Source organism: Taudactylus pleione, unplaced genomic scaffold (assembly GCF_031769625.1).
Source record: "Taudactylus pleione unplaced genomic scaffold, aTauple2 ptg000179l, whole genome shotgun sequence".
Classification (NCBI taxonomy): domain Eukaryota; kingdom Metazoa; phylum Chordata; class Amphibia; order Anura; family Myobatrachidae; genus Taudactylus; species Taudactylus pleione.
In genome coordinates, this window is record NW_028284581.1 from 2,725,566 (window position 1) to 2,743,127 (window position 17,562).

At 41.1% G+C, this 17,562-nt stretch overlaps 1 protein-coding gene across 2 annotated transcripts in view; it reads right to left on the reverse strand.

The window, feature by feature from the left end:
* Positions 1-2,341: 2,341 nt before the first annotated feature.
* The window catches only part of NUP153 (nucleoporin 153), a 190,841-nt gene continuing 175,620 nt past the window's right edge, over positions 2,342-17,562 (reverse strand). For both annotated transcript variants that reach the window (XM_088475837.1, XM_088475836.1), the window contains 4 exons: positions 7,305-8,081; positions 5,428-5,700; positions 3,710-3,860; positions 2,342-3,427 (listed from right to left, as the gene is read on the reverse strand). In XM_088475837.1, coding sequence (XP_088331963.1) covers positions 3,355-3,427; positions 3,710-3,860; positions 5,428-5,700; positions 7,305-8,081 — 1,274 coding nt within the window. In that variant the 3' untranslated portion in view covers positions 2,342-3,354. The remainder of the gene's footprint in view (positions 3,428-3,709; positions 3,861-5,427; positions 5,701-7,304; positions 8,082-17,562) is intronic.

Here is a 17,562-nt window from a genome sequence, read left to right on the forward strand (position 1 = left end):
AAATGCATCTAGATTTCTTGGCAAGGTATTGTAAAACAACCTAGTATATGCCAGAGTCTCAAACTCTGCCATTACAGTCCACGTTAAGGATATCCATGCTTGAGCACAGGTGACTTAGTACCTCAATTTTATTTAACCATCTGTGCTCAAGCATGGATTTCCTGTATTGGCAGAGTTTGGGAACCTCTGGTATATGCCATTATGTAGTTCTGTGGGGTTGGGTACGGGATGCCAGTGTTCGGGATCCTGGCAGTTGGAATACAAACAGGGTTAGGATACCAACACCTATTGGTAAGTATCCTACCCCTAACCCCACAATTTACGGATGGGATGCTGGCGCCGGGATTCTGACTGGTGTCGGGATTCCGGCACCCCAACAGCTGGTTTAAACGACATCCCATTCTGTGACCTCCTATTCAGCACAGTCATGCCTTTACAACTGTGGTACATTATAAGTCACCAAGTTATAAATTTTCCTAAGTTCATTGTACATTGGGAAAGTGTTACATGGAGGAATATACTCCCTTTGCAGACACCTGGAAGGATGGTGCCAGTGTGTTTATATTTAGTAAGGTAGTTCCAGTTACGAAGGGTAAATTGTGTGTATGGTAACACGAAATAAGTTAAATGCATAGTAAATTAGCCAGCTTTGGACAATTTTTCTCTTTTATAAAAGCATACAATGATGGTACTGTGGCGATAACTTTTTGTATCCACAAACAAATGGAGCTAGAATGAAAATTTGTAACAATTCTTATTCCATTGTCAAAGGGGATTTGCATGTATGCTGAGGATAAGTATATGCTGTTGACCTCTGTTATCCAGAATATTTTAATTTTACTTTATAGGCCACTGTTTGCCATTACCGCTAATCATACTGTGCAGGCCTATGTTCTATATACTTATAGCATTTGGTGGAATGCTCTCCTACTAGCTGTAAAGGAATAAAATGTGCTAAGTTCCACCACAGAACTAATCTATACTAAGTCATTTGGTAAGAGCTCAAGATCCGCTTACAATAGGCAGATACCATTACCAGAGCAAACTTTTTGCACTCTTCACGTTATATCCAGGTATTTACTATATTTTTCCTACAGGAGACACTCCACTATCTTGCAGTGTATATGGATATACATAGAAGGAAAAAAAAATAAAAAAAGACTAATACAACTGCATCAATTCATGAGATGAGGTTTTGTAAGCCTGAAAGTAAAGAGTGCAAGTCCTGCCTTTCATGTGGACATATTTTAAAATTGTCTACACATACTATAAAAAGTTATTAATTAAATATTTGCATCACTTCATGACTTCTTTCATAGTTAAATGCATGAATATTCTGAAATGTGTGATCGTGATCATTTTGTATCTTGCACAATATGAGTCCATTTATTTTGTAATTCTACAGCATGAGACTTTTGTACAGCAAATAAAATTACCATGCGCAGAATTTGTGTAGAACAATCCATGTTTTACAGATATCAAAATATTCAACATTTTAATCTAAAAACAAAATAAATGAATTGCTGAAGTCATTTTTTTTTTCCTTTCAAATTGTTTAATAAACTAAACTTAAAATTATTTGTTCCTGTATTTCATCAAGTTGCTTAAAGGTCTATAAAACATCTGTGAAGAGGTGATAATTTAGACATTTTGTTTAAATATTTGCAAATCCACCATTTAGGCACCAAAAAAACACTGCTGCCACCACGGATGCTGTTGTGTGACAACTCAGGGTCTATTTTTCCACTGCCATTTAAAAAAACACAGCAAATATACAAGCTTTAAGACCTGCAAGTGGATTGTGATCATAAAACTTCCATAATGTGAGAAAGTGTCGAACAAATAAACCAATCCATAAACAAACATGAAAATTTGGTAGAACTAGTGCACTTCTCCCTTGCCAATAAGTACTTTACATTTCTCATAAAAAGTGGAATCGCCCAACGCTATATTGTAGGGCTTAACGTCAATGGCAAAAACAAGAAAATCAAATAATGCACAATGATCTGCTCTCCTCCAGTTTTCCTTCCATTGCTTTATTCTTATCCTGTTAACTTGTTTTTTTAAATTACTTCTCTACATCTATAATACCATATATTGTGGTGTAAGACAGTAACACACCAAATAATTAGCCATTAGGCCATGTAATTATTTCCTGGGGATGATCCAGTGTGTTTAAACACCAACTTAAAATCAAGTAGGCAAATACTTAAGTGTGGTGAGAAATATTTTCAAACGAACTGAAAGGCAAAAATCACCTGTGCATGAAATACAAGACTTTATATCTTCACAGCACAAGAAGCCATGTCAGGTACACTATTAACACATTCGTAGAGTTAAAACAATTTGTATTTTATCATTTTATTGATGGCATTTATCCCATGGTTTAACATGTTAATTATACTGTAATAAACATGGCTTTAATATTAAACGTACTTATTATCCAAAGTCACCACAGTCCATTTGTGTAAATATAAAAATATATACTTAATACTTTGTACAATACTGGTTTTTGGTCCAAACAAAAATGGATCAGAAAAGCCAATAAACCTAATACTTTAAAGAATTCCCAATTTTCTTTAAAGACTAATTGTATGGAATTAGGCAACTTTGAATAATGAGATTTACATAATAAAATCTGAGAGAATTCTAAACAAAGATTTGCTGCAACACAAAAAAAAAAAATTAAAAATTTCAAGTTCACAGATTAAGGTTATGCTGAAAAGTACGCAGAGAAACAAAATTATATTTACATGAATATCATAAAATAAGGAAAAATAAAAGGAGGGAGAAAAATCGAATGAAAGTAGAAAAGGGAGAAGGGCGGGGGATATTTATTGGATGTACAACTACATATCTAACAAGTCCGGAGCAAAGGACCATCCTTTAATCATTCTCTATAAGAAAAGTTTTGGTGCACAATACACTCAACTTCACACATACACCAGCACAAAGGAGGCATAGAAAGCATTCATCTTCGTCATCCTCTACACTATACAGTATCCCTCACTTGTAATTACAATTTCAAAGCGTCGGTAAAATAGTGGTGCAGATGATAGAGGTATTATACAGAAGCCATTCGCTGTGCAAGCTATATTTGCTTGTAGCCAGATCATGCCAAGTCAGGTAATTGAAAGTTACGAGAATTGGTTATTTCTTTTAATAAACTTCCCATCACCAAAATGTTTTATTACAGGGAGGTCTGAGGGGGCAGGGGGATTTCAGCATATAGTCCTTGGGCAGATCTGACTTCCACTAAACACAGCATGAGGTACACTCCAGTATTTGCACAATGCAGGACACCATCTGGTTAAAAAAAAAAAAAAAAAAGAAATATCTTGAATATATCAAGGCTTATTTTCTTCGTCTAGCAGTCTTTATTTTTCGGTTGGAGATTGATGAAGGGGTTACAGTTCTTCCATTAGTCCTAAAATGAGAAGTATTTGGTTGAAATGCTGGCATTACTGAAACAATGCAAATGGGAACAAGTAGAGATGAGGGAAATACATCAGGATTACATTCAGGTTGCATCACTTACTACTGAAAAAATAGTCATTCAAAACCGTGTCCTTTGACAGCAGCAGGCTGTCACAATAAGGTACAACTTGCATCAACAAGTCTCTACACTATTCCTCATACAGTTTTAGAAGACATCGCAACAGTGTTCCATTCATCGCATGCTATAGATAACTATGTAATCTTTGCTTACCCCATATTGAAGGCGGGGGGCTGGTTAAACACAAATCCAGTATTTGCAGGCTGTGCTTGGGCAGCAGCAGAATTTAAACCAAAAGTGAACACTCCAGGTGCGTTCCCACTGGAAAAGTTAAAGTTTGGGTTTCCAAACTGATATCCAGAACCTGAAGTAGAAAAAAAAAAGAAAGGATTGTTAAAGGAAGCAGATATCAGACATATGCAGCAGCATCCTATCTGCTTAGTGGAATATAAAACACATGTATAACATGGAGCTGGTCAGAACTCAATGATTGCATTGTTGCCATCTACAATCACTATTACTAGAATTTGAAAGTTTTAGAACAATTAGTTTCATACATAGTAAATATTGTGTAAAAAATAAAATTTACTATTGAAGTTAAGCAAATGAGGATAAGAGATAAAATAAGACTTAGGCTGGGTACACACTAGACGAGTACCCAGCCCGACCTCGGCAGACACGGGACCCGGCAGCAGAGTGGTTCTCGCTAATGACACCCCCGTCGGCTCTGCATGTAGGACCGATGGAGGATGTCGCCGACACGGGAGCGCGCTTAGAGACATAGTGGGTACACATTACACTATGTGCCCCATATGTCGCTCTGATCTGCAGGATCGGACAACATATCGTCCAGTGTGTATACAGCATTACAAGAGCCGTCACATTTGTTATTAACTCTTAAAGTGATACCACTCAGACATAAGGATGTGATCAGTTCTGGTAAGTCAGACTGCACAGGTTCAACAGAAATTGAAAAATAGTGCTCCAGTATTTAAATATATATATTTTACCAGTACTGTAAAAGCGGATTAGTTTTATTTCTCTTCTGGAGCTAAATGTAAATAACATCAGTGTATAAAGGAATCATGTTCTAATAGTTCTCTTAATGTCACTTACTGTAGCTAGCTTGCAGCTTTGCTAATGGTGCACAAGACACCAGGGGGTGAGTTTTTAGAAGTGAGTTTTAAAAGTGATGTTGCCCATAGCAACCAATCAGATTCTACTTAACATTTAACTAGCACCTTCTAGAAGATAATAGCTAGAATCAGATTTTTTGCTATGGGCAACATCACTTTTAAAACTCACTTCTAAAAACTTTCACTTTAGTAAATTTACACCCTGGTATCAACTACAGAAGCACGTGGTATGTGACTGCTACACATATAGGGGCATATCCATTGGGTGCGAGGTTTAGCTAGGTAAAAATACCTTGCGCCCATAGTATTTGGATGCATGCTTCCAATACCTGCGGTATCCAATAAAAAAAAAAAAAAAGTGGTCGCTGGGTTTTCAGAGCTGAAAACCCACGGCACTTACATGCCCTGGGGTCTCTGCTGCTCTCATTGGCCTTCCCTCCATCTTGTCACTAGGGAGGGGGCTGATGGGAATCCTGGCGGCTGCTGGGAGATGTAATTCTCCAAATGCCAAGTTGCAAATAAAGTAATGGCATAAAACCATGTTTGGCATATGAATTCTCTTGAACTAGCCTTAACTCAGCAAAGTGTTTATGATCACCAGGTACATTTATCTAGTGGTCGCAAACTAGTGAATATAGTTGGCCAATTTTAAAACATATCCTACCATGAATAAATTCGGTAACTTAATACTTTATGGATTTAGCCAACAAGTGTAACCATTTTCCCATTCAGCACAAAGCAAAAGAGCTGCTTTTTGTACCCATCAATATACGTTTCACATTTTTTGACACGTACCACCACTGGGAGCCATATTGGATCCAAAAGGAGGTTGGGTGCTTTGCTGTCCAAATACAGGAGGGTTCTGGACATTGTTTGTCAAAGAGCCAAAAGCTGGGACAGTCTGAGTGCTAGCAGGAAACAGTGAAGTGGATGGTAAAGAGCCAAAAGTTGGGGTATTAGTCTGACTGGCACTCTTTCCAAATGCTGGAACCGGATTGGCAGCAGCAAGAATAGATGCAGCGGGGGCTGCTGTATTCGCACCAAAGATAAACGGAGTAGAGCTGGTACCTGATGGGGGGTGGGGGGGAGCAAAGGAAAAATAAAAAAATAAGTTTTACAAATGTACTGTATACCAAGTCTATATCACGCAAGGCTTTGCCACACCCAAAAAAATGTGGAAAGTTTTCTATTCAATATTGGGTCAGATTCAGACGGGGTGATTCAAATGTTCTATGGGCGCCAACAGAGTAATTCAATGGCTGCTCCTTTTGGGCGCCAGTGAACGCCCAAATGCACGGGGTTTAGCCCTGCACAGCATTCATGTTTGGGCGTCCCCAAACAGCCGACTTACCACATATTTCTGCTCACCACCCCGGGAGGCTGCAAGGTGAAACGTGTGCAGCCGCAGCTATTCATACCCAAACAGAGCAACAATTGAATTTCTCCATCGGATGCTCAAAAGAATTAGCCGCGTCTAAAACAATTGAATAGTCCCCAAAATGTCTGGTTGGAGACAGATAGCATCTAAAAGCACCAATGTCACACAACACTTAGTTCTAATATCTAGGACTCCAAGGTTATATTAAGGTTAGTGTCACACATTGTGTAAGGACTAATTAAGCTGCCAAAACACTGTAGGAAACTGACCGCTGTAAGCAGATTACCCCGGCATTACACATTAGTGATGTCATTTTGTTGACACATGGTTGTGTAGGCCTTAAAAGAAGTGGATTCGTGTGTAAGTGGAGGACACTCCATTGACCAACTACTTAACTTTGTGGGTTACTACAACTCATACCCATATTCCTTATTACATGGTTTTACAAATAGTACTAACAGTAATAAAAGAATATATGAGTAAGGAACCTTAGAATACCATTTTTTTTTTTTTCTTTCAATAAAAGACTGATGCTAGCCTTATACCCAATAGGATAGTCAAAGTTCAGGAAATTTGCAACAACTGAATGATTTAAGAGCATTTCACTGACAGCTAAGGCCTGCTGATCTAGCTGCTGGGAGATTTACACTGATGCCTTCGACGTCGGGATTCAGTTAGGCGTCTGTATTTTGAAGCCTGTCTGAAGTCCCCGGTCGGGCTTCTCATGTCAGGACATAGACCGGCGGCATTTAGTCCGCTGGTCTACAAACTGCATCCCTTCAAAAGGCTGTCACAAATTTATGCCCAAACTATCTGAAATGAACATCCCTTAATCCAGATTTAAATTGTGTGTTCAATTGTGCCCTTGACAGATTGTATATTACCCAAGACTGGTTTATATTATTCCACTGTGCAGGCTATGAACAAACTCAAGGATTTCGGTCTTATCCACTTTTACCTACTCATTTCAAGAGCAATGGTGTCACGTACCACCCCCTGCACATTCTGTGCTGTTAAATCATGCTTCATAGCTACCATACAGAGATCATTTTATACCTTAAATTGCCATGTGAGGAAATAAAGCTGTAATGTAGACAGATCATATCATGGAACTACACTCAATGGCAATTTCTGCAATAGCACCAACACAAAATATATTGCCTTCATTTTTCATTATTCACATACAGAAAACAAAGAAAAGTTAGAGTTCTTTTAATGCTCTTAGAAAGATTTATGGGGTAAATTGTTTGGAGATTGCTAAATTAAATAAGTCAATATAAAGAGAATGGTTTACCTGTCGCATTTGATGTGTTTGTTGCTGTGAAGTTAAAGCTTGGAGGTGCTGGTGCTGCACTGGGGGCATTTGCTCCAAAAACAAATGGTGTAACAGTAGCTGGAGCTGCACTCGCTGACGTTATGGTCGCCTTACTCTCCTGTCCGGAGAACACAAAGCTAGACTTTGATTCATTCCCACTGCCAAACAAAGAGCTGCTTGCTGTGGTGGCAGGCTGCCCAAACACAAAGGGCCCAGCTGAAGGGTTGGTTGGTGCACTAGAATTGCCAAATAAACTGTTGGAGCTTGCTGAAGTGCTTGTGGAAGCTCCACTTCCAAAGATGTTGCTAGAACTTGTGGTACTCACAGGGGCTGTGGTGCCAAACACATTGCTGGAACTGGTGGGAGTACTGGACACAGATGCATTTCCAAATATATTGCTGGAATTCGCAGGACTGTTCAAAGACGCTGCAGCGCCAAACACATTGTTAGAGCCAGTGGGAGCAGACAATGAAGTTGAACTACTAAATACAGTGCTGGAAGGTGCATGGACACTAGCTGGAGGTGGAGGGATGCTAGCGGAAGGTGCAGGGGCACAGACTGGAGCTGCAGTGACAAATCCACCAGATGTACTGTTGGACTGAATAGCACTGCCAAATACACTGCTAGAACTTGTCTGAGTGCTGGGTTGAGAAACATTGCCAAACACAATACTAGAACTACCGACACTGCTTGACTGAGTGGCACCCGAGGCTCCATTGCCTTGAAAACTGAATGAGGGTTTCGAAGCTCCAGTATCTGGAAAGGAGGGAAAAAAATATTACTTTCTTTTTTAATGGATGCATTTTATAATATGGAGAATATGCACATGTAACTTACAAACACATTACAACACAAGGAATATAGGTCGCAACATTGTAAATCTCATAAGTACAATACAATGTAAATTGATAAACCTAGAAACAGTTCAGTATAAAATACCATCAAAAACAAGGTAGCAATAGTAGGGTGTTCAATAGGCTGGCATACATCAGATTTGTTACTAAAGCCTTTGCAGGCAGATAATCTGCTTGAAAGAGGATGCTGTAATATATTGAGGAAATACATAAATTAGGATTATTCTTCTGTGACTACTGTATGTAGATCTGTCTTATTTACATTTTTGCGTGCACTCGTGTGGATAGGTTATGTAGTCAACAGTTGCAGGAAAATTGTATAAGGCGGGTGTAAATAGAATACACACATTATATACATGCACAGTTACATATATATTTTAAGATAAAGTTATACTCCCCTCTGGAGAATGTGTGTATTCATATACTATACAATCTGGGGTGCAATATTTTTCTATTTGACCATGGCAAAATTAAAAATGCATTAGCGCATGGCTCAATATTATAGTAGAAAATACGCTCAGGTATCATTCATTTTTATGACCTAGCAGAAAAATAAATCAAGCTCTGAGCTTTGCAGCGAATATACATTACATTTGTAGTGAAATTCTTAAAGTATATGTTTGACCAGTTTGAGTTTTAAAAAGCCTAGCCATTTGTACATCTGTTTTTATACAATCCCCACATCCCTGTTAGAATTGTTCGATAGCAAATTTTAGGCTCATGCTCCAATGCATGTTAGACATTACATTGACAAACATGTACACACTAGACAAGTGGTTTGGGTGCCTCAGGGCATTTGCAGGGGTGCGAGAGGTTGGTCCAAAACCACATCGAATTATTTATGGTCAATGTGATTGGCAGCCAGCAGCACTGGTTTTGCCCATCATAAAATATATGGACAAACTGAGCACAACCCTTTCTACCATCACATTACTGAACCTAAGTTAGACATAGGGCCGTATTCAATTAGAGGCAAAAAGCTTTTCGCCTGTTCAGAACTTATCTCCAAATCCAAAAAGCGGAAACTCAATGCAATGTAATAGGCGAAAAAGTTTCTCCTAAGAATAGCAGGTGAAAAGAAGTGCAAAATCTTTATTTTGGGTTGCAAACGTGAGGTAATGACCCAGAACCATTGGCACAGTCTCCCAAAGGCCAGATCTTGCTGAAAAAAAACAAAACTAAGAAAACCCCCAAAAAAGTACTTTCATTCTGGGCGACAAAGTAAAAAAGTGGGGGACAAGCATAAAAACTAGTGAAATGAACTACTTGGGGTCTGCGAAGATGGGTCAGGTGTTATTGGGATTGCAGGTGCGTTGCGTTTTTTAAAGTTAACTTTAGAGACTTAAATATATGCTAGCACCCATTTTCAAGTACCCCAAATTTGACTGGATTACTTATTTTCACCAAAAAAATACTGCTTTATGCGATTCTTCACCACTTATACAAAGACGGTAATAAGAAGCAATTTAAAACAACTTACAGTAAGTACACCAAACTCTTATTAGGGCTTTTAGTACACATCTACATTGATTCCCCATGTTAAAGCATTTTTTTGGGGGGTACAGACTGACTTCCCCACTTCTGACAGTACTTTCCGCCTGTTCTGCATTCGCTGCTTTGGGAAAATGGCACCTTACTAAATTGCCAAATGTCTATTCAATTACAGACAAGACTGAACAAGGGATGTGATTTTATGCCTGTAATTTATGTATCCCACCACTAAATAAAGCACAATCATCCCTTCCACAGGTGCCAAATAAATCCATCAGCTCAAGTAAATTAAGATACTGTATAAACTACTTCCCAGTGTGAGGGATATTTCAGCATTTTCTTATTTGGCATTTAGAAACAGCCACACAGTAACACTCATGTATAGGTGATTGCGCTGGAAGAAATTCATTTCTATTATAAGAAAACATTCAGTGCATAGTGCAACTCCAAAATAAATACTGTATACCTCAACAATAAGACTTCTACATATATGGGAGAACATTGGCACTAGTCATAAACCAAAGAGCTGAAAACTGCAGATGTATTACCAGTATGAGAGGCCATAATCTGTGTTTAGCTGCTGGATCCAGCGAGCGTAACAGCTAATCGCTGTTGCCAGCTCTAGTCACCACCTTTGAGGATCCCTGTGGTCCCATGTGGTCTCATTGGTTACGACAACTGCTGTTGCTTTCTCTACCAGGCAAAACAGTTTCTCCAAACTGACAGCCACAAATGCCTCCTCGACAACTAGTAGGGAAAGGACGCTTAGTTATGGACAACAGCAGATGACTGTTTCAGGATTTCTACAGTGACTGGTTCATATTTCCTGTCTCTGCTTTCACAGCCTTTTTGATATAACTGTACTACAGGTCAAAAAGAAATACCAGTGCCTATGTATGCTTTATTATTATTGGACACTGGTAAAGTTGCTGCCTAACAGCCACATGCACTTTCTCCACCATTGTCATTATTTAACCTTCTGTGTCATGCATTATGCCGCGTATCCACTAGACGATATTTTGAACGGCTGAAGGATAACTAAGTCATTCACTATATCGTCCAGTGGATATGCAGTCAACGACCAGCAAAGCGCGCTCTCGCTGATCGTTCACTACGTCGCTCATCGCCCGAAACTGCTGTCCAACCCAACAATATAGTCAGGTTGTGCAGGTTCAGGGAAGAGGGAGGGTACCGCACTGAACGATATTGTTAATGATATCGTTCAGTGTGTGTGCTCAAAGTCATTAACAACATTGAGCACACCACTGCCAGGGACACACTAAACAATATCGCAGTTGGAGCGAATAGTTTAGTGGATACACGGCCTTACCCATATCCAGTGACGACTACAGTAGTGGGGCAGCAGCGCAGGCAAAATTCAAATAGGGGAGCCACAACAACCACCAGAGAGTCCCAGTCAGCGATGTTTAGCAGCGTTTGGAAGAGCAGTTGGTGCGGCGCCCCTATTTGAATTTTGGACTGCACTGCAGCCCCACCTCTGGAGCCACCACAACCCGTGTCCATATCTCAGATTGTGAGCTCATTTGGCCAGGGCCAACTTTACCTTCAGTTTCATCTCATAGGTTGCTTGTCTGTGGCATGTCATGATTTCCTCAATGTACAGAGTTGCATAATATGTAATTTATTTTAAAAAATATATTAAAATACAGATAGAACGTACACAGTACAATCAGTGGTACATACAAGTATGGTGCATTTTAGGATTGTTTCTACTATTGCACTAGCTAAAAAGCAACACGTGACTAGGATGAAAAGGGCTACAGAGGGACTATCCCAAGTGCCAGGTAAGCCACGGAGTTAAAATAGAGTGCTGGTACCCAACTCTAGAGAGTACTTTCTATTATATGCCATTGGATGGATATATTTCCTGGCACCTTAACCATTTCAGTGCGAACAAATATGACTTGCCCTCACTCAATGTACATAAGAAAATGCTCAAGATGAGTCCCATTGTCCTTAGCACTCAAGTGTTGCTGGTAAGTAGAAAAAAAAGCAGAGTTACGGTAAAATTTACCCTTGTTAACTCTTTCTTCGAAGTCCATAGGGTCCACAGGGGAGACAATGGGGTTTAGTTAGGACTTGGAGGACCAGACACCAACAGCAAAGCTTTTCAATCCCAGGATGCACCGATCCTTCCCCCTATACCCCGCCACAGCTTGAGGGCAACTTTTTTTTTTTTTTTTTTAAACAAGCCCAAGGCAGGAGCAGGATAGGAGAGAAGGAATACTGGTACACTGAAGAATTACACTCACACAGAGAAGGAAACAAGTGACCAAGAGTAGAGAAACCCATACAAGCCAGGTGCATCAGGGCGGGTGGCCTGTGGACTTCCAAGAAAGAGTTAACAAGGGTAAGTTTTACCATAACTCCTTTTCTTCTTCAGGGTCCATGTGGATGTCCCAAAACAGTTGTTCAAGGGCGGGGACGCTCCTGAGCTGAGAGGAGAACCCGGCGCCCAAAGGAAGCATCCAGAGAAGCAAATGTATCAAAAGTTTAAAACCTAAGAAAGGTGTGGGCAGAAGACCACATGGCTGCTTTGCATAACTGTCATCAGAGGTGCCACGCCGGGCTGCTTGCGAGGGACCCACAGAGCGAGTAGAATGAGCAGATACTGTAGCCGCCACAGGAAGGCCCATCTGAGTGTAAGCCTGTGAGATAGTCATGCAAAGCCATCTGGCCAGAGTCTGTTAGCTAGCCATCCTTTCTTATGGAATCCATATAAGATGAAGAGGGAATCAGATTTCCTGATGGAACTAGTATGGTCCACGAAAATCTTTAGGACATGGACCACATCCAAAGAAGATTCACGTGCTGAGAGGTCTGGTGATTTAAAGGCCGGAACCGCAATTTCCTCATTAAGGTGGAAATGAGAAACCACCTTGGAAAGGAAGCCCGGACTCTACGGGCAGATGCTATATCCAGAAGAAACAGTCTTCGCAGTGAGCCACTTGACATCCACTGATTCCAGGGGTTCGAATGGAGGTGCGTGGAGAACCACTGACAAATCTCACTGAGTTACAGGAGGGACAAAGGGAGGTTGTATACGTAGAACACCTTGTAGGAAGGTGTGAACATTTGGTAGAGATGCAATTCTGCACTGGAATCAGATGGATATAGAGCACAGAGACATGTACTTTCAGAGGTACTAGGCGGAGTCCAAGATTCAATCCAGCCTGAAGAAAGGCACGTATTCTAGAAACCTTAAAAACTTGAGGGTCTTGTTTCTAGGAGCACACCACTGGAAATATGTATGCCATACCAGGTGATGAAATCAAGGACCCTGAGACAACAATTCTCTGAACCTGAGAGTCCAGGAGGGCTCCCTGATGTACCATTCTTTGAATAGGTATCAAGGAAGACTTTTTCCAGTTGATCAGCCAACCGTGAGTTTGTAGAAAGGCAATGGTTTCCTGTAGATGGCGGTGAAGAATTTCTGGGGAGCTAGCCAACAGCAAGAGGTCATCTAAGTATGGGAGCAGTCTGATCCCTTGACGACGAAGATAGGCCACCATAACGGTCATGATCTTGGTAAAGACCCGAGGAGCGATTGAGAGGCCAAAGGCAGAGCTTGAAATTGGTAATGTTGTTATAGTATAGCAAACTGGAGATATTGTTGATGAGAAGGCGCTATATTGTAGGTACATGTAGGTAAGCGTCCTGAATGTCCAGAGACACCATAAAGTCTCCAGGCTCCATAGCCAGGACAATAGAGCAGAGACTTTCCATACAAAACTTGGGTACCCTGATAAACCTGTTCAGAGACTTGAGATTGAGGATAGGCTGATGAGACCCGTTGGGCTTCTGAACTAAGAAAAGTGTAGAATAATAGTCCTTCCCTCGCTGTGAAGATGTTACCGAAATTATTACTCCTGAGAGCAGGACTGAATGGCCTTTTGGAGCAGCAGGACCTTGCTTGGGTCCGATTGAGGTCTTGTACAAAAGAACTCCTCAGGGTGTCGCCTCAGGAAGGAGAGGCCATATCCGTGGGAGACCACTTCTCTTAACCAGGCGTCTGATGTTGTCAGACACCAGAACTGGGCAAATTTAAGTAGTCCGCCTCCCACCCTGGGAGAGGCCCGCCCCGTCAGGCTGAAGGCTTGTCCTCAGGTTTGGTAGATGGACGACTAGTATCCCAGGTCTGTTTGGTCCTAGGCTAGGAGACCTTAGTTGATGCCTGATGCCTTGGGAAGGACTGACCTTTAGCATTTCCTTGAGGACACAAGGACTGAAAGGATGACATCCGAGGTATATGCAGAGGGCAAGAACTCAAGTCTTGGAAGCTGCCATGGTAGTCACAATTTTGTCCAATTCCGGGTCAAACAGGATATCCCCAGAATGAGGCAGAGTCCGAATCTGCCTTCTATGAGCAGAGCCAAACACTACGGAAGAATATTACAGAAGTGGCAGAAGCCTTGGAAGCTAGTAGAGCAGTATCCAGAGCTATATCACCTAAATAGGAGGCTACATCTCTAATGTGAGATATATAGGATAGCTGTTCACTCAAAGCATCAGAGGGAAATGTCTCTTCTAGGGTCTCTGCCCAACTCTCAATGGCTTTTGCCACCCAGGCCATAGCCCTAGCAGGGCGAGGAATAGTTCCTGTAAGAGTATATAGATATTGGACAAGCTTCCATCCTTCTATTCGTAGTCTCCTTCAAGGAGGTTGCAGTATAGATAGGTAAGGTAGCATTCTTAACCAGACGTGTCACGTCGGAATCCACTGCTGGGGGAACTTCCCATTTAGTGCAATCAGTAGCTGGAAGAGGGTAAAAGGAACTTTTACATGGCATATTCCATGCCTTACTCATATGATCAGATAGCTGGTCAAAGTGAGGAAACTACCTTTTGTCGCTTAAATAGTGGCTCTTTTGCCTTAGGAGTGGGTTGTCTCTTCTATTTGAAGGATAGATTTTACAGCTCTCACAAGTGCAGGTACATAATCAACTTGGAGGGGGGCTCCTCCTTTCCCGATGGAGAGTCACAGTGAGAGATCTGTGTCTTCGGCCTCCCCAGATGATAAATCATAATCTGATAACTGGGTGGACTGGGAAGATAACACAACATGCTTAGTACGTTTACTAGGTAAGGGCCTCTCCTTTTGCAGCATTTGTTGAAAAGCTGTAGAGGTATTAACCAGACTCTACACTGAGGTAGAAAACGCATCTACCGATGAGGGAGGCAAAGGATTTGCAGGGATTACCTGATGTGGCCATCCCATAGGAGGAGCTACCACAGGGACCACTAGGTGGTCACCAAATTTTGCCAGCACCTGTGAAAAAATAGTGCAGGGTGGGTCCTGAGGAGAGGACACCGGGACTGATTGAGCCCTGGGCAGTATTAACAAGATGCACAAAGACCATCCTGAATGAGGTCCTCTGAAGCGAAGCCTTATGAGTAGGATTTACAAGACACCAGAGTGGGAGCAGCAGGCTGCTTGGTATTCTTGAATAAGAAAAAAAATTAAATCTTAGGCACTGGAAGAGATCACAATTAAAACTATATATAACAATACATTTAGTGTGTGTTGAATTTAAAATTCTCAGTCTATACTGAAAGTATTACACAGCTGCAGTTAAAATAATGGTAGCAAACCAATACACATACAAAAGGAAAAAAAGATAATAACCGCGCTTATTATTGAGAAATAGCAACTTGCATTAATTGCTTAGAGAATATTTAATGTAGATACATAATACATATGGTATCTCCTGATGCTAATTATAAACCATATATACTGTATAAATCTAAGAAATTAAAAAATACAAGATAATTCATTATTGACATTATTGCAATATATATCAGCTAGTAGCTAAAATCCTTTCCAAAAAAGGATCTACAGTAAACCTCTCAATAATATTTTCTTGTTATTGTAGCTGTGGAAAGTAATATAATGTAGTCCTCTGTTCTTTGAGATCTTTTGACCAGATAGCCGCGTCAGGCTAGAATAGTTGCTTAATATTCCTGATGGTTTTGTATTGTGCAGTGAATCACCAAACAATGTTGCAATCTCCATAAAAGAAGAAAAGTGCTGTTAATTATCAGGATCCACAATATTCTCACTGATCATATATAGTCAATCCCTAGATTAGTACAGAGAGCAGAGAGAGATGTTCCAAACTGTGTCGTTTGTAAAAAAAAATGTCTGTTTTGTGCACAACTAATGATCTAGACCACTGCACTATAATACAGGGACAAATGGTAACTAACCCAATAAGTATATATCCAAACATGGAGGGAGTGCATAAAGTTTTGTAGCTTTGAGCGCTGGCAGCGCTAGGTTCAGAGCCTGCCAACAGGAAGACAAAACCGGAGCCGCCGTAGCTACACACTGGTCCGAGTGTGTATGTCCCAAAGTGGGTGGTTTGTGAAAAGGTTGTTAGCTGCGGCACTGTGTAGCGCTCGTGGCAAGACAGCGAACATCGTATGTAGATATCCAATGCGGCTGTGCTCGGCTTGGCGTGGTTTGCAATCCCACTGGTAACAAAGATCGAAGGAACAAAAGGAGTCCAATTCCTCTCACTAACGCGTTTCTTCCCTGGCTGGGGATTTCTTCACACCTCTGAAGAAATCCGATTAACAATTTTAAGATAAATCATTTTTAAAGACATTTAGTATTCACTCTTTGATGAAGTAGCACAGGGGAAACATACTACCTGGGGTCAAAACTGTGGCGGAGCAAGAATCACAAAGGCCACCATGGCCCTGAGCAGCAGTAACAAACTTGTCCTGACATTTTTTGCAGGAAATTAAGAGTTATGGTATAACATACCTTTGTTAACTCTTTATTCGAGGTCCATAGGGTCCACAAAACTTATCATGGGTTATGTTGTTGGAGTGATCCAGGCACCTAACTTTTAGCTTCAGCTCCCAGGATGCACTGGGTCCTCCTGCATATATACCCCGCCCCTGGCTCCAGGCATTTAGTTTGTTACCAAGCCCAAAGCAGGAGAAGGAAAAGATGACAAGGAAGGACAATTGTATCTCAGAAACACTTTCTCTAGGAAGAGGGAATCCTAGAAATACAAAAGAAAGATTACCCAACACTACCAGGTGCGTTGGGGTTGGTGTCCTGTGGACCTCGAAGAAAAAAAAAAAAAAAAAAGTGTTAACAAAAAGGTATGTTATACCATAACTCAAATTTTTTTCTTCGGGGTCCATAAAGTCCACAGAAGTTACCTTGGGGATGTCCCAAAGCAGTTCCCTTAAGGGTGGGGACGCTCCTGTTTAGTAGAAAGGAGAATAGACGCCCAAAGGAAGCATCCTGAGAGGAAAATGTATCAAATGTGTACAATTTGACAAAAGTGGACGGTAGACCACGTGGCTGCCTTGCATAATTATTCAGAGGCACCACGACGAAACGCCCATGATGGTCCCACGGATCGAGTAGAATGTGCTATCACTGTGTTTGGAACAGAGATATCAGCTTGTGTGTAAGCTTGAGAAATTGTTATACAAAGCCACCTAGCCGGAGTTTGTTTGTTAGGTGGCCAACCTCGTTTATGACAGCCATAAAACACAAAAAGAGAATCCAATATCCTAATGGAGTTGGTGCAATCCACGTACATACGTAGGGCACGTACCACATCCAGAGAAGTTTCACCCCTAGAAAGGCCTGAAGACTGGATCCACAAGAGGTCAGAGTGTTTATGGAGAGATTCTGGAGGTCAGTGAACCAATGGTGTCTGGGCCAAGCAGGGGCTATCAGTATTACTGTTCCGCCCTCCTGCTTGAATTTCCTGATGACCCTTGGGAGAAGGGAAACTGAGGAAACCGGTATGCTAGCATGAAGTTCCAATTCACTGCTAGAACGTCCACAAATTCAGCTGCAGGATCCCTGGTTCTAGACCCGTACCTGGGGACCCTATGGTTGT